Source organism: Argentina anserina, chromosome 2 (genome assembly GCF_933775445.1).
Source record: "Argentina anserina chromosome 2, drPotAnse1.1, whole genome shotgun sequence".
Taxonomy (NCBI): Eukaryota; Viridiplantae; Streptophyta; class Magnoliopsida; order Rosales; family Rosaceae; genus Argentina; species Argentina anserina.
This window is the reverse complement of record NC_065873.1, coordinates 29,617,510-29,633,051: the sequence shown is the minus strand read 5'-3', so window position 1 is coordinate 29,633,051 and position 15,542 is coordinate 29,617,510. Positions and strand designations below refer to the sequence as shown.

The 15,542-nt window shown below is 39.1% G+C and overlaps 4 protein-coding genes across 5 annotated transcripts; all 4 read right to left on the bottom strand.

Moving 5' to 3' along the window:
- Positions 1 to 186: 186 nt before the first annotated feature.
- LOC126783773 (sucrose transport protein-like) lies at positions 187 to 1,865 on the bottom strand. Its single transcript, XM_050509304.1, has 3 exons — positions 593 to 1,865; positions 461 to 504; positions 187 to 363 (listed from the first exon to the last, which is right to left on the bottom strand). The coding sequence occupies exons 1-3, from the start codon at positions 1,863 to 1,865 to the stop codon at positions 187 to 189; spliced, it is 1,494 nt and encodes a 497-aa protein (XP_050365261.1).
- Positions 1,866 to 4,103: 2,238 nt separating this feature from the next.
- LOC126785381 (deSI-like protein At4g17486) lies at positions 4,104 to 7,532 on the bottom strand. Its single transcript, XM_050511054.1, has 4 exons — positions 7,268 to 7,532; positions 5,963 to 6,217; positions 5,128 to 5,415; positions 4,104 to 4,711 (listed from the first exon to the last, which is right to left on the bottom strand). Exons 2-4 carry the CDS (start codon positions 6,168 to 6,170, stop codon positions 4,467 to 4,469), a joined length of 741 nt encoding a protein of 246 aa, XP_050367011.1. The 5' UTR covers positions 6,171 to 6,217; positions 7,268 to 7,532; the 3' UTR covers positions 4,104 to 4,466.
- A 1,168-nt stretch (positions 7,533 to 8,700) lies between these two features.
- LOC126785380 (J domain-containing protein required for chloroplast accumulation response 1) lies at positions 8,701 to 12,612 on the bottom strand. 2 transcript variants are annotated; one of them, XM_050511053.1, is made up of 10 exons: positions 11,984 to 12,611; positions 11,513 to 11,784; positions 10,895 to 11,293; positions 10,400 to 10,815; positions 10,203 to 10,317; positions 9,865 to 9,932; positions 9,590 to 9,655; positions 9,416 to 9,493; positions 9,152 to 9,328; positions 8,701 to 9,000 (listed from the first exon to the last, which is right to left on the bottom strand). In XM_050511053.1, the coding sequence occupies exons 1-10, from the start codon at positions 12,451 to 12,453 to the stop codon at positions 8,962 to 8,964; spliced, it is 2,100 nt and encodes a 699-aa protein (XP_050367010.1). In that variant the 5' UTR covers positions 12,454 to 12,611; the 3' UTR covers positions 8,701 to 8,961. The 2 variants fall into 2 exon arrangements, with proteins under 2 accessions (XP_050367010.1, XP_050367009.1); XM_050511052.1 differs by having other exon boundaries at positions 10,895 to 11,784; positions 11,984 to 12,612.
- Positions 12,613 to 13,092: 480 nt separating this feature from the next.
- On the bottom strand, positions 13,093 to 15,484 carry LOC126782848 (arabinosyltransferase RRA3-like). Its single transcript, XM_050508176.1, has 2 exons — positions 15,081 to 15,484; positions 13,093 to 14,576 (listed from the first exon to the last, which is right to left on the bottom strand). Exons 1-2 carry the CDS (start codon positions 15,279 to 15,281, stop codon positions 13,461 to 13,463), a joined length of 1,317 nt encoding a protein of 438 aa, XP_050364133.1. The 5' UTR covers positions 15,282 to 15,484; the 3' UTR covers positions 13,093 to 13,460.
- Positions 15,485 to 15,542: the final 58 nt, after the last annotated feature.

Here is a 15,542-nt window from a genome sequence, read left to right as displayed (position 1 = left end):
TTACTCAATAAAGTTGTATAAACAGATTACAAAATATGAGCGCGTTATAATGGTACGTTGGGACATCACTCAGACAAACAAGTTTCGTTGAAGATTCATGGCATGTAATTTGCTCATTTGTGAGCAATACAATTAGTTGTCCTAATTCTGAGCTCAACGAAATTAAAAAAAAAATTTCAATTTGGACTAATGAGATCCAGCAGGTACAACAACTGGAGTATCATGATCTGGCGGAGGGGATGGCAGAACAGTCAAAGCAAGGATTCCACTAATTACAGCTGCAATAGCTCCGAGGACAAAAGCCGGTAAGTTTCCTCCACCAAAAGAAGCATCCAGCGGTCCACTTATAACTGATACAAACATCTGAGAATTATATTCATTCATTAGTTCATAGACCAATCGATGAATAACGCTACAATTGTCGATTATATATCCATTAATTCTAAAATATGTTAATTACCTGTGGTATGACAATGGCTATATTCAACACACCCAGAGAAAGCCCTATTAAAAACAAATTGTACAGTTAATTTCACGTACATGATTAGTTACGTTACGTTATTCAATCAGGAACACAATAACGACGTTTTACCTTGGCCAGCTCCGGAGTTGCTGCAAAAGATAGATGCCATTGCAAAAGGAATACTGAAGGTGACAGCCTGGGGAATTCCTAACAGGGCGAATATCAACAACGCACCGGCTTTAACTCTAGCAGGAGGCGGTGGTGGTTCAGCTCCTCCAACTGTGGCGTATGCATGTCGATTGTTCTCGGCCATTCTGGTAACCACTATCGTCATGAGGAGGCAGATGGCTAGGAAAAAGTTAGCTACTCCCCAAATCCTTTTAGGGCCGTTAACTCCTCTAGCAAAATAAACAATTGCGAGTGACATTGCACCTAAAACGAAAGCATTGAGCATCAGACCAAGTGATCCTGCCCGGACTCCCATGTCATAAAGGCTTCCTTTGCCGACAACTCCGCCATAAACTTCCTTGCCCATCCAGTCAGTATCAAATAGTAAAAATCCGAACCACGCCACCCAGTTCAAGCAAGTTACCAGAAGAAGGATCCACATGGACTTCTTCAACTGTTGGAATGAACGAAGAATCTCACCAAAGAACAACAACCCTCCTTCTTCAGTTTCCGTAGCAATTTTGTCTAATGGTCTTTCCTTCACTATAGTTAGGGCCAAGATAGTGAGTACCAAAAGCAAACAAATTGATAGGAAGAAGCAGCTCTTGAGGTTGGCACAGTAAATATCGCATGCCTTGGTCGTCGTGAAGGGAAATACTTTGTGAAGACCCTTCAGCGATCCGGCAGCGTAGCCGAGGATGTTTCCGACAGCCATGAAAAACGAGAAGAGAGCATTTGCCGTTCTCATTTTTTGTGTGTCTGAGCCCGAAATATCGGCTAAAAGAGCCCTGCATGGGCCTTGCAGCATGTTATTCGCAACATCTAAAATCCAAAATCCCACAACAAAGACAGCCACAGCTCTTGGCTTCGTGGATTTCTCCAACGAATCGCCGGCACGGACTCCAATATCGGCGGCATAACCGATAAGGAAAACGGCGACTGCAACAAGCCCTGCCCCAGCGATAATGAAAGGGCGGCGGCGTCCGAAACGAGAAGTGCTGCGGTCACTGTAGTAGCCGACGATGGGTTGCACCAGCAAGCCAGAGATCGGGCCGCAGAGCCAGACGACGGCGGCCCACTTGTGTGGAACCCCCAGTTGCTGGACGTAGGGCGTCAGTAACGACAGCTGAAGCGCCCAGCCGAACTGTACTCCGGCAGCGATGGAGGCTACCAAGACTATCTTTGATATGGAGCTTGACGGCTCCGGATAGTTCACCCTGCTATCAACTACCATGTTTTATTAGGTTGGCCGGAGAATTTGAAAAGAGATAACTTGTTGGTGCAGAGAGTAGATATGACTGAGACAGTGTTTTTTTTCTTACATTGATGGAGGGGGTGGGGTATTTATTCTACTGGATTTTTACCTCAGCCATATCCAAATAACCAGATTTCTCCATATTCGGATTAATTAGTCATTACAGCAAAATCAGTTTCGTATAATAAAGTTGTTGTAGGTGTCGTTTTTGAACAATGGAATGGATGGGAATTCGAAGATTATTTAGTTTGGGATGAAAGGTCAATGCAATCCGCTGGAGGCTCTGATAGCTTGGTACGTAAAACATGCACAACCGTGATAAAACTTCTAGAATTTCGTTTTTCCAAACAGAAATCTTCGTTATCCCATTCCCACCTAATACGATGAGTTTAGTTTGTAATCAAATGAACTGGCTATTGCTTTCTGGGAGAAGTATAACACTTTTTTTTAAATTCTGATATATATGATCCAAATACAAACGAAGTGATACGTTATACTTTGTTGTATAATAGGCAATTTTGTGTTGTAATATAGACGTACATTGGAAAAACTTCCTACTAAGTAAATCTCCCGCTACATATTATATATACATGTCCCTAATAATTCTTTAATCCCTCGAAACAGGTAATAGAACCTGATTTTGAAATGCCAGAGCTAGGATCATGCATGAAACTAGCTATATGAAACTATGCAGGTTCATATGTGTGTCAAAGCAATGGTGCCCTCTCTTCTCCGTCCCTGATTATGTCAAAATGTGTACACGAACAAAGTCTGTCGAGAATATACATAAATTGTAGTACTAGAGAAGATGACTCATTTCCCTCATGGAACGCGTTCAGTTTTAGGCCATTTTACCGTATTAGGTTTGTATAAATACGGTAATTATTAAGTAGTATATCCTTAATTTCTTTTTTATTTTGTTTTTCAAGTCATCAAAATCATTTCATACGACAGATTTCCATGTGGAGATATAGACAGCCATATTTGGCTATAGCGAAACAGAGGGAGCAAAATTGAAAGAATTAAAATTAAAGTTTTCATTCCCACTTCAAGAGTCCTAACTTGGCCTCTAAAGATCCCAAAAACTTAGCAGAATCTTCGCAAAAATATTCGTTGCATAATCCCATGATATGAAATTTTATCTAAAGATCCCAAAATCTTAGCAATAATCATCATATAAGGATTTCAAAAGGGTAAGTTAATCACATAATATTGGTTAAATCTTCTAAAAATGCCAAAGAGGGTTTAAGTGTTTAACCAAAGTTATCAAACCCAACTAACAGCTTATAAAAACCCTAAGAAATCGATCCCAGTATTCATCTCTCGTCCTCTTATTGACCATCAGAATAACCCTAGACCTCGATCTCCTGCTTTCTGCTTCATTTAGATCTTTCATCCCTCTTTCTTTTGCTCCCGCCTCTATCATGGAGGCAGACACCAATATATATAGTTCTTCCTTATGTGATAATTTATGATCACAGCAGCCATTTCCTTGTATAAATACATGTCATGTTAAGATGGAGGTGCTTCACTGGGACATTTTTAGGGTGCAGTCAAAACTATCGCAACAAGGCATAGAAGTGTTCGAAAGTGGAAATCATGCACTAAAGTTGCATGGACTTTGTTTCCCCGGAGACGGTGTCTGGCTTTTATGTATGGAACCCCTCCACCGGGTTCGTCTGCAAGTTACCTGCCCCAAATTTTCCTTTCCTTCTAGATGACATTCGCAAGTGTGGTCTCAAATTTTCCTTACGCTCTAGGTAAACTTTGATATTCCTCTCGTAAACTTTGAGCTCTCCATTCTTCTTCTGGTGAACTTTGTTCTTCAGTTACGTCTCGGCTGCGGATGACTACAGACTTGCGTTGGGCGCTGTAGACGGTGCAACTTTGATCTCAAGGCAGTGAAATTGGTACTCGGTAGTTATGATGGTAGCGCACATATAGATGAAACTATTATTGTAGTTTGTACTCAACATAATCTGCAATCACTAACTTGCTTAGTGTCTGCAAAGAGGCTTGGTATCGTGCTTCTGGATGCATTAAGTAACAGATTATCACTGATTTGAGTTACCTTGGTTATCTGATCGGGTTTGTAAGTCCCCCATCTTGATTCCATCTGTATTTGATTGCTTGCTATCCTTGTTACCAAACTATGAAATATTTTTTTCAATCCCAACTTTATAATTGGTAAATGTCCTAAAATTAACTCGTTCCACATTAGAGGCTAAATCCTCTGGTAATAAGAGAGATTCATTTGTCGGGGCTGACATACTAACCCAAGTTAACTGGACAATTTACACTGGAGGTAACTGGAGCATACCTCTAAACTATTGAAAGACAAGTAGTAGCAAATGAAGAAATATAGGGAGACAGAGAAACTGATTAGCAATTTCTCTTACATTCGGTAGCTGCAAACCATAGTTATGATTGTTGTAAACATGACTATGCAAACGTGGGATAGCTAAAACAATCTGAGTGATGGCAGCCTTCTCCAAACGCAGACACACAAAAATTTAGCAACAAATCCTCAACAAAGGTCATGGAGGTTGGTCATCCAACAGCAATCCTGCAATCTCTTTTTCACCTTTCTTTCAAGGAACCATTGTTTGACCTTCTTAATTCCCACGGAGGCAAGCAGCCTTTCAAGGGTGACTGTAGAAACAATGAAGATGATGACAATTGCTTCTGCCGCATTGAGATAGAAGACAGGCAACTGAAGGCACTTCTCAAACTCCTTTTCTCGCTATCATATGGTTGATTGTTAGGGTCGTGTTGTACAGCAGAAATCTTTAGCGCTTCAGGAAGTATGCAGTTGCATATCGAACCTGACAAATAGAAATAAAATGGAATGGATTTAATTTGGCTTTTGGTTACCTACTCTTTTACATGTATGTTGGACTGCTGTGACAAAGGTGAGATAATATGTGCATGACTCCAACTTGTTTTCATGATTGATCAGATTATTATTTCAATGAATCTAAAATGTATAGTGATCAGAATGAAGATACTGTCTGAGTAGGTATACTAAATTATACAGGGCTCCGTTTCAGAAAGTCCTAGAATGAGACCAGTAACTACGAGCACAAAAAACAAGGGACTTGAAAAGTAGCAATGATCAAGTTTTCTAACAAGTTCATACACGTGAAAATTCCCAAGAACGGTACTTTGTAGATATTCGAATGCAAATAATGAAACACTGTACACTTCAAACCCAAAAAGAATCAGGGTGAAGAAATGATACCTATTCTTGCCAGCCGATTTACCCACTTTGGAATTGATTTCCCGGTTAGCTTGTAGCAGATATCTCTGCAGAAATGGTTGCAATTCTTGACAATCAGGTGATACGTATCACCATTGTAATTCAATGATTGGCGCTCCATAAACTCTCTAACCCGAATAGGGTCCAAGCTTGTAGTCCCAATAAAGATAGATTTCCTGAATTTGAATCCAGGGCATTGCTGAGGTTCAACCTCAAAAACACCACTGGTAGGGTAGTCATGTGCTCCAAATGCATATTCTACACCATGAACTGTACAATGCAAGTGGGACTATTAGAAACCGAACTTCATGAACAAGAAGCAACAGAAAAGGGAAGCAACTGATGACAGCAAGTTGCACTCAACATGTAAGATTCACATGATCGATGAAGAATGGACACAAGGAGAGTGAGAGAAGGGAGGCAAAGACACTCGATGACTATATTTAGCAGTTCTAAAAGTTCAAAAGTCGCAAACTCTTAGATGAGTGCTAAGATATAAGATGATCTGACAAAAGAGCACCACATTTGCACTAGATATGAGATGTTTAACAACCGTACCACAGGGGTGCCACATCCAGTCTAAAGAACAAGCAAACATTGCACCGAACAAGGTTACCAAGTTACAAATGTGAATACAATTCACAGAACAGGATGAAAATATCCCACATTTTCCTACTGTTCTGTGGTATTGAAGATTTAATGTCGAAAACTTTAAATCCTTACAATTGGAGCAGACGGAAGTATGGTTCAGAGCCATATTTAAACGAACATTCATTAGCACATTATATAAAATTGAAGACAGAACATTCGACCTTACCTTCAACACCAGAGTGAAAAATTCCAAAGCCTGCCCAGTAAACATATCCATTCATGGGTGTCAAGTCATATACATTGAGATATACAGGTGCTTTGCCTGGACCAAATTCCGACTTCGATTTGGGAAATAAAGAAAAACGCGTAGCTGATTTGTTTTTCAACTGAAGTGGGACCATGGCTTTCCATCTTTTCTTCAATTCAAATTTCATCTTTTGTTGATCGTGTGTCCAGAAAATATCAAGTGCTTGCCTCCAGTCTGTACTTTTCAAATTGTGAGAACAGTATGAGATCAATATTACCACAAGAAGCTTCTATTGTTTTATTCTTCTTCATCTCATAGGTGTATAGATGATACATTGTATCAAACTGGGATTCAAAAAAATCTGACTAGGAATAGGTAACGAAAAAAATGAAAAATCCTTGAACAAGTACTGAACAGTGAACACGATACCTTCAGTCAAAAGTTATAACTCATCACTTTGTTGTGTAAATTTTGTTCACTAGTGAAATATTTAAACGACGGATTGTGAGTAAAAATTAGCACACCGGTTCCAAAGAGTTTCTAAGCCTTCATGTAGTAAGAGTTAAATCATAATTACCGTTCATGTGCTTGAAAATTTCATCAAGAATTGATGAATATCTTACAGACTAGTTCAGAACTTCAGACTACAGAAACCATGAGCCAATAGGGTTTAGAATACATGTGCAATTAGTCAACCCAAATAAAAAAATCAAAATTCCAGCTAATTATGGTTGGCAACAAAAAAAACTACAGTAACCTCAAATCCTTAACTTAAAGCTAAACGTGAATTTCAACCACAGTAGCAGAAATAAACAATTATGATGGGTAACTACACCACAGATCTCAGCATAATAGATATGAACTTGAAGATCTACATCAGAATTCCAGATCTAGCTTCATATACTCACCACAATTATCAAATGAGAGGTACCAAATTCAAGCGCATACAAGAACAGCCATTATGACCACTAATCTTGCCAAGGAAAAAATCAGCCAAATTGAGAAAAGAAATAGCAAAATTGCTCTTGGTTGCTGAGAAATAACTGAGGAAAATGCAGCTTAAATTTTGAAGCTTTGCAAGAACGGAACTTGAAATTTTGAAACTTTGCTACAGACACTTCAAAGCAAAGCACTTTGTCCTGCTTTGTTTTCCAGAAAGTTCTAACCAAGCAGAACCAAAGAATTATGAAAACCCAGAAAACAAAAGAAGCCACAGAACGAAAAGTACCAAAGAGAAAACAGAATATAAAAAAAGGGAGCAAAGATTTTCAGGGTGGAACTCACAGATTAAGTGAAGACAGAAGCCATTGGAGCCCAGCAGAACCAAGCAGCAAGCAGCTTGCTTTAGTGTTTATGGGTGCCAGAAATGACCAACTGCAATGAGAGAGAGAGAGAGAGAGAGAGAGAGAGAGAGAGAGAGCTCTTTGTATTCCTCCAACTGGCCACAAAATACTTAAAAAGCTAAAAGCCTAAAATCAATCAAGAGAGAAATGGAGAGACTAACCCAAAACTGAAAGAGAAATTTGATTTAGAGGCCAAGAGGGAATATCATTATTGGAGAGTGAGAGGGGACACTGCTATTATTTACAGTGAGGGGGAAATATCTCACTGTGTGTGTCTACTTACTACTCCAACTCAACCCCCTTAACCTCTTTGCCCTTTTATTCAACAGAGTAGAAAAACTAGGACAATTAAATTACTATTGTATATTCTTCAATCAGATTTGGTGAAGGTTAGTCTCTTCACTCTCAAACTTGCTGAAACAGACTGAAGTAAAGAAGGTTACATTAGTGTCTTGTCATTATCTGACTGGGGACTTTGGTTTTAACTAACCTTAAAACAATGTAATTAGTTTGATTATTTTTTAATGTCCAGAATGAGGATGGGGATGCATTTTTCATAAACAGCTGATGGAGTGTCAAATCAGCATTGGCATATATTATAGTGACATCACATAAATTATAAATTCTTTCTAATCTGTAAACTATTTTATTCAGTGACTAAACCAGAAAAGAAACAACAGCACTAGACAAATCTAAGCACTAAAATTAAACACATCTGATTTGAGGAATTTGCTGAACAATGATTAAGCAAATCATTAGACAAAAGTCACAAAACCCAGCGTTCATAATACTACTACACAGAAAGGGAGCACAGAAAGAGCTCTTCATGAATACTACAATCATGTCATTTAGTTTACTAATCAAAATCATCAGCATTGACTATGTAGGCGCGTCAATCACTCTATAAGTAAAAAAAAAAAAAAAAACAATATTGCCAGCTTTGGTTTCTTTTATGTGACATATACAGAAGGTTACAGCTTCTCATGTCCACTGCTTTTTGTATTTAGTTGAGGCCTCCACGGACATCTTGCCTCTTGATCAAGTTTCAAGTGAACTCTTATCATGTTTCCGAGCAAGTATTGCAATAAATTTCGTAATGATTTAACTCAGGGATGAACACAGTATCACACATTTTGGAATATGGTAAAATTTAGTTGTTAAACTTAGACTAGTTTAAGTGACGGAATATGTTATCTGTTTAGATTTTCCGCGTTTGAATTTGTTTGAAAACTCTGTAACTATTGGATTAAATAAGCATGATGCAAATAACTTATAAGTTATAACCATTTTCAGCCTTATTCAATCGAGTGAAATTCGTTAAATTTCAAAATTTTACTGTGTTGTTTATTCGTTCCTAGGTCCTTAAGAAGAAAGAATCCAAAGTTGAGGGACCCTTGTGCACATCACAAATTCACAATGATATGATTGTAAACAATTAATGGATGGGCCTTTTTTTTTTTTACGGATAACTGACTCACGTACTTAAGGGCTGGCCCAACTGACTGCTCCAATAAGGTATTGTTTTCTTATCTCAGTAAAAACAAAAATTTGTATATTTCTGCAATCAAAATGTATCTTCATGTTATGTGGGTGCACTTCAATTCTGAACTGTCATTGCAACTCAACATCACACGGTCATAGTGGACCAAGAGAGTTAAAGTGATTCCATGCTTCCTGTTTTACCACAGAAAAAGAAAGATGTATCAAGCCACTAAAGTGCATTGCTTGCTGCTTTTTTCAACAAGAAAATATTATGAAACATGTGATTCTTGACAAGAGTTTAAGCACTCTATTACGTATAGTTCAAGAAATTATAAGTAGGTACCTGCAAGATATCAAAAACCTTTTCGGCGATGTATTTTTGTTCTGAAGTAGCTCCTTTCTGTTGTAGTTTATCAGGGTGTAGACACAGTAGAGCCCTTTGATATGATCTTTTCACAGCATTTCCTTCGATTATATCAACTAGAGGTACAGGCTTCCACCCGCTCCCAGGCCAAACAATCTGATACGTTAATGACAAAATCTTCGTTAGTTCATTTCGAAAAAAACAGCAAAATACGAACGAAGATTGGATGCGAAAAGTACTCACATGTTGCATAGTAGAGAGCAGTGAGCGTATGTTTCCTTCCTTTCCACTTGACCACTTTCGTATTTTAGCATCAATAACCTGGATCATGTGATTTAATAAATCACTGCTCCAGGGCAAAGAACAAAAAATTGTAATAGCATTTGTTTGTCTGCTTGACTGTTTGTTCTAAAATACCTGTAAGTCCTCATGATTAATGTCAACTACTGGTGGTGTCTTCTCATCTTGAATTAATTCTTTGATCTACAAACACGCGATAGGAATACATTAAGAACATTATGCTTGATCAAATTAGAAGTTCCCACTTCGTAATATCTTCAGGCATAGTATGCAGAACCCATCAATACGTTTACTTCATTCTTTGTATAGAATGGAATAACTAAAGCCTAATGATTGTAAAGATACAATATAATACAATACAACTCTTTTACGGAAAAGCAACAACCGTATACCTGGAAAGTCTCATGGAAGGACTCATCCACATCTTCAATATTAGCCTTCGAGCAGTTGGCAATTGATCCTGTCAAAAAGTTGTCAACTGAGTAATCAGACTATTACAAGCCAATATGAATGAGTCTACAGATATTGTTACAAAATTCAAAGTGACAGATAATATGTTGAAGTAGATTATGATGCAATTTAAGAAAAGAGAGTTGAAGATGGAACTGGAGCAATATCAAGTATCTGTTACTGATACTACATTGATAATAACTTTCATGCTTTGATTACCTTTAGTTTTTCACTTTTTTGTGTAGCACACATTATTTCATACAGGATTATGAGAACTAACCAGTATTTGAAGCTGAGACATTTGGCTTGGGAACGTTATCAAGGATAATGCTAGCACTCCTAGCAGTCTTTTCTTCAGAAGCTTCCTTCTCTGACCATTTGAGATCTTCTTTTATCTGGAAATATCAATATTGAGCAAGTGTTGTCAGCATATCATTAGTATTTGGTATTGAACTCAAAACAGTCTGAATTTCTTACCTTGATGGAAGAAGCATCTGGCAATGTTTTCTTCACATCAGAATTCTGTGATTCGTCATGCATTATAGGTGTGCTTAAACTTGCTTCATTCCCTGATTCACTAGAACTTTTTTCCTTCCGTCTGAAGCGTTGACTTCCCAAGTCACCACCATCTTTGGGTTTTGACGAAGCTTCTTGGCCGAACTTTTTAACAAAATCCTTAACCGTTCCCTTGACTTTGTTTCTTCCAAGAATGTCTCCCAACTTTTGAGGCGAGCCTTGGACACCAGATTTATCGACATGAACATTAGTCAAGGAACTTCTTTTTCCATTCTCAGTTTTCACTTTTCTACTAGAACCAACATCTACAGATGATTTTTTGGTGCCTATGACTGAGCTTTCCCTTTCATCAGCCAAATTACTTATCTCGTTAGTTCCTACATACAAAAAGACAAGTGTGGTGTCAGAGAAGCTACATAAGCCAACTGAAGTTGATCCATTATACAGCATACATACCTTGTCTAAGATCATCATCAAAAAACAGAGAATGAGTATATTTCATCTCAGGTTTGTGCAGCTGTTCCATGAGCGCGTGAACTTGTTTCTGTGGATTTTCACCAGTTTTTTGTAGCAAAGAACGAGGTTCTATATTTTCACTAGTCTGGCATGAAATGGTGTTTTGTTTTGGCCAATGGCATGAGCAGGTATCTTCTTTTGGCCACTGGCATGAAGCGGTAGCACCAGCAACATCTTCGACAGTATAAAGGCTACTGATAGTTTCTGAAGATTCAACTACAGGAAGAATGGTATCCTCAACGAATCGACTTGGCTGTACTTCTACTGTTTTGGGAGTGCTTTTATCAAGAAGCACATCATTTTCTAGTTGATTGCTTTCCAACTTAGACGATGTAGAATCTGCAACCAGGTGATCAATGGAGGTGAAATCAATACTAGGCAGAGTGGATATAGGTGATTTCGTTGCCATACTCTTGTTATCAGTATCTTCACTAGTGTTTAATTGTTCCTCATTTTTAGTTGCTTGCACTCTTGAACCACTCCTTCCCCTAAGAGGCATTACCATTGGCTTGCTAGCCCACTTGTATATAGAGAAATGAAACTGAAAGAGATTGTTACCAGTTGGACTTTCAGAACTCTTAGAATCCTGTTCCAAAGTGCTGCCCTCTGTATCATCTTTCCCATCCTTGGACACGTTTGAGGACCCTTCAATGGTAACAGAAAAGTCCTGAGATAAATGACTCATGCAAAGCGATGACGACCGAAGATCACTTTTCAAGTTTTCAGGACTTTGGAATGCTTGGCTTGAGAATCTAGAAAGTGAAGTGGTGCGAGTAATGGCACCAATTGTTGGAGGAGAGTCCACCCCCTTGGTCAACTTGGCAGGGAGGCTGAGAAATTAGAATAAATAACTGAGACAGCATACGTGATTATTTTTGAGTGACTGTGATACAAATTCAGAATGAACAGAAATGTACAACAGATTCTATATTCTTGTTAGCAATCCAGCAATATTATGAATCCATAAAACAGAAGTACCTGAAAATAAAAAGAACAAACAACTTATTTGGGAAAGGAGTAAAATGAAACCTGAACTGGGCAGGCAGTGAAGAACCCAGAGAGGATTCAGGTCTAGGCGGCAAAGGCCGTGCCGGACTTAAAACCCGAGAACCTTGTGAAGAAGCATAAGGGTCTCGTTGATGCCTCCTCGGACTAGAACTCACTGAATTGCTGCCTTTAAATATGTCATCATAGAAGTCATCACTGTGAGGCCGCCTTCTATTCTGAGACTCTTCCCCGAACACCGGCTTCTCAGACCAACCTGTATTGTCATCATCATCATCATCCTCCCTCTTGGGTGCACTGGTAACTGCAACATCGCCGAAGCTATACCTCGTCTCTTGAATGGATGATCCCCTCGGCGGGCCACCAAACACATCATGGAAATCAATATCCGAGTTTGTGTGGGAACTTCTGGTTGAAGAACCGGAGTTGATGAAGGAAATTTGAGGACTGTAGCCTAAGAGAATGCTATCTCTTTGTGAAAACCTCTCCATCATAATCACCACGAATTGTCCACAAGCTAAACAGCAGACAATTCAAATGACAAAATTGGCGGGTAATAACTGATGGTACGGCCGTAACAGTGTTCTATGAAGCAGCTGCAGGAGAGGAAAGGTTTAGCAATAAATGGGGGAACTGAGAAGGAACACAGATGGTCACAGATTATGAAACTGAAAGAAAAACCATGAGGGAGACAAAGTAGGGTAGTAGGAATTGAAGCCACAGAAGCAAGAAGAAATGCATGTGCTTTTGTGGATAAGAAGAAAAGTCCAAACAAGACAGGGAACTAGTACCTAATTGGGCACCCAGGATTCACTGATTAGGCTTTTGTTTTGGCCTTTACCAGAAATTCGTTAATTTCAGTTCAACTAATGGTGACCGTTATTCAGAATTTATGTGAGGATTAATAAATTGGTTATCACATTCAAGCAAGGTCAGCAGTTTCGACGCTTTCCTATCAAAGCTGGGGACCCTGATGAGGATATTCATCCACATTGCGACTAAGGCCTATCACAATATTTAGGATGTTTTTGCAGTAATCCAAAGGAAAGAAAACAAGGAGAAAGAAGTTGTCTAACGGTCCCAGTGTGGAGGAACCAGCACAGGGGAGTATTGAGCTATTTACAATATCTGAATTCCAGCTTAACAGTGATATGAGTAGATTGATTTCAGAAGAAACACAAGTACATATGCAAGAAAAGGAAGGAGTCGGCATGACTTAAAGATGTCAATGACAGGAAGACGAGGATCCTTGAATCAGATTTCTGGGTGTATATATAAATATATGATACAGAACAAAAGGTCATCTCAAGACATACTCAGCTGAAACTCACAAAGTTCCTAATGCTATCAATACAAAACCAGAACTTGAAAGGAAACTCACGGGAAGGGAAAGGAGATGCTTTGACTTGGCCTCTGAAAGATAGTCGATTTAACCTACCTGTGTCAATTGAATTAGACAGCAGTGCATTGCTGTTTAGAGCAGATTTCCTTTCAGCTATGACTACCAATTAGAACCATCAGGGAAAGGTTCCAACGCATCTTGCTTGCCATTAATATAGAACTCCACAATTGCTTTCATTCTCGGAAGTTTGTCTGGGTGGTAATTTACGTGAAGGATCACTGGTTTTAACTTCTTCAAATTAGCATCTTTCCTGACCGTCTTGAAGAGAACCTTGCTGTTCATAAACATATAGAAATCCATCGTTCTCTTGGCAGCATGAAGCCCATCATATCCCGGATGTGAAGGAAAATACAGCTCTTCGTTAAAAACAGCTTGGTCCCATGCTTTCTCCCTAGAAAGCCGTCCAGCCACACGATCCAAAAGCTCAATTGAAGGAAGTGTAGGTCTTATGTAGAAGAAGCCAGAGTTATAAACCCATATCCTCATTGTATGAGCATAACGAGCCCAACCCATAGCAGGTTCATCAAAAACATCATTGTATCCATAAGCTGTCATGTTGTTGTGACCATCAGTCATTGACTCTACATCAGAATCTCGATAGAGATGATTAAATGGGTTCTGCAAGTACACTATATCAACGTCGGAGAGAAGTACGCCGTAACCTAGTTGCAAAAACTCCCTCAAGATACGGAACTTCAACCCAGAGACAGCATGGTTACCTCCTGACTTTGCAATTGAATCAATACCTTCGTCTGGATCTCTCTTGTATACATGAACATCATTTTCTTTGCAAAACTCTTCAATCTGATTGTCTAATGCAACAACTAGATAATTGGTTATGCCGGCCCTCTTGATGCTACCAATCTGGACCTCCAACATGGACTTCACATTGGAATTTGCAAGTACAACTATGAGTTCTTTACCAACTGCCACATCCTCCAAGATCTTCGCCAACCTCGGATTCACGGATTCATCAGGAGTAACAGTCGGGTTAGTCCTCAACCCCTTGACAGTACCAAAAGGTCCAGCCTTGTGCGGTTTCCCCAACACCGAAAACTGCTCGTGTGCATGATCCTTTCCCTGTTCAGCCTGTCGTAGCTTTTCAGTAAGATCTTGTATCTGCTTCTTCAACTCAGCATTCTTGTCTGACAGTGCTCCAATATCAGCCTTGAGCATATTAATACGTTCTGATGTCTCACATTGAGAAGAGCTACCCTGCAAGACAAAATTCAGTTCCACAATAACTACGCCGGCAGCTTAACCACAACATTTCCATTAACATAAAACTAAACCAACCATCTAAACACACTATCCAAAAGAGTTGCACCAATAGAGCCGATGTTACGTTCAATATGACGGGATCAAAATGAAGCACGAACAATTAAAATAAGTTAGTTTCTAAATTCTAATTAATCAAGAGTTTTTTAAGGATTCAGATTTCGATGACGAAGAGTAACAATTGCAATGATTAATGTCATTTAAAAAACAACAAAAATTGAGGTATATTCTTTGCGCGCACATACAGAAAAGTTGTTAATATCATTAAATTAAAAAAAGGCAGATATTGCATGAGCTACTTCACTACTATTTCTGAGCTCAAATTGATCAGTAAATATCAATTACTATATAAACTATAGATAAAACTAAGCTCTGTTCACTTCTATACTGAAGAACACAAATTCCAGCAATTATAGACGGAATCAAATTAAAGATCCAGACCTGGATATCCGATTTTCCGACTCGCCGGTTCTGGATGATCCGATCATCGGAGTTGAAGAATCCGTGAGGATAGAAGAAGGCGAAGACGCAGCCGAGAAGGATCCCGGCGACAATAGCTATAAGAATTCGAGATCCGCGACACGACTGAGCCGACGACTTGTCTCTCATCAATGAGCCGTCTCTGCGAACCGCCATTTTCATATGGCTCTGAAGTCGTACGCAGTCTTAGCTCAGCCTTGGATTGAGCTCAGGGGCAGCGGACATTGAAGCAGTCTCTGTGTTCGTTCTTCGTATAATTGGGCTGGATTTAGTTTAATATATTTATAGCTATGCGTTGACTTTGACAGATCTGGGCCCGGACCTTAAGGTCAGGCCCAGTGGACTTGTCAGAGACTGTGCACCAGGCCCAGTGCGCTTTTCACACTCTTTCCTTATCTTGAGGTGGAAGAAATTCTCATCAAC

What these genes read in the sequence shown, in the direction of transcription:
- LOC126783773 (XM_050509304.1), bottom strand. Translation starts at nt 1,865, where the DNA reads ATGGTAGTTGATAGCAGGGTGAACTATCCGGAGCCGTCAAGCTCCATA. An exon ending in CAACTCCGGAGCTGGCCAAG is followed by an intron (nt 505 to 592) that starts GTAAAACGTCGT and finishes TGTTTTTAATAG; the next exon opens with GGCTTTCTCTGGGTGTGTTG. An exon ending in TAGCCATTGTCATACCACAG is followed by an intron (nt 364 to 460) that starts GTAATTAACATA and finishes TATAATTCTCAG; the next exon opens with ATGTTTGTATCAGTTATAAG.
- LOC126785381 (XM_050511054.1), bottom strand. Translation starts at nt 6,170, where the DNA reads ATGAAATTTGAATTGAAGAAAAGATGGAAAGCCATGGTCCCACTTCAG. An exon ending in TTTTCACTCTGGTGTTGAAG is followed by an intron (nt 5,416 to 5,962) that starts GTAAGGTCGAAT and finishes TGCATTGTACAG; the next exon opens with TTCATGGTGTAGAATATGCA. An exon ending in AAATCGGCTGGCAAGAATAG is followed by an intron (nt 4,712 to 5,127) that starts GTATCATTTCTT and finishes TCTATTTGTCAG; the next exon opens with GTTCGATATGCAACTGCATA.
- LOC126785380 (XM_050511052.1), bottom strand. Translation starts at nt 12,453, where the DNA reads ATGATGGAGAGGTTTTCACAAAGAGATAGCATTCTCTTAGGCTACAGT. An exon ending in TCACTGCCTGCCCAGTTCAG is followed by an intron (nt 11,785 to 11,983) that starts GTTTCATTTTAC and finishes CTAATTTCTCAG; the next exon opens with CCTCCCTGCCAAGTTGACCA. An exon ending in TGTCTCAGCTTCAAATACTG is followed by an intron (nt 9,933 to 10,202) that starts GTTAGTTCTCAT and finishes ACTTTTTGACAG; the next exon opens with GATCAATTGCCAACTGCTCG.
- LOC126782848 (XM_050508176.1), bottom strand. Translation starts at nt 15,281, where the DNA reads ATGAAAATGGCGGTTCGCAGAGACGGCTCATTGATGAGAGACAAGTCG. An exon ending in TCGGAAAATCGGATATCCAG is followed by an intron (nt 14,577 to 15,080) that starts GTCTGGATCTTT and finishes TTTGTCTTGCAG; the next exon opens with GGTAGCTCTTCTCAATGTGA.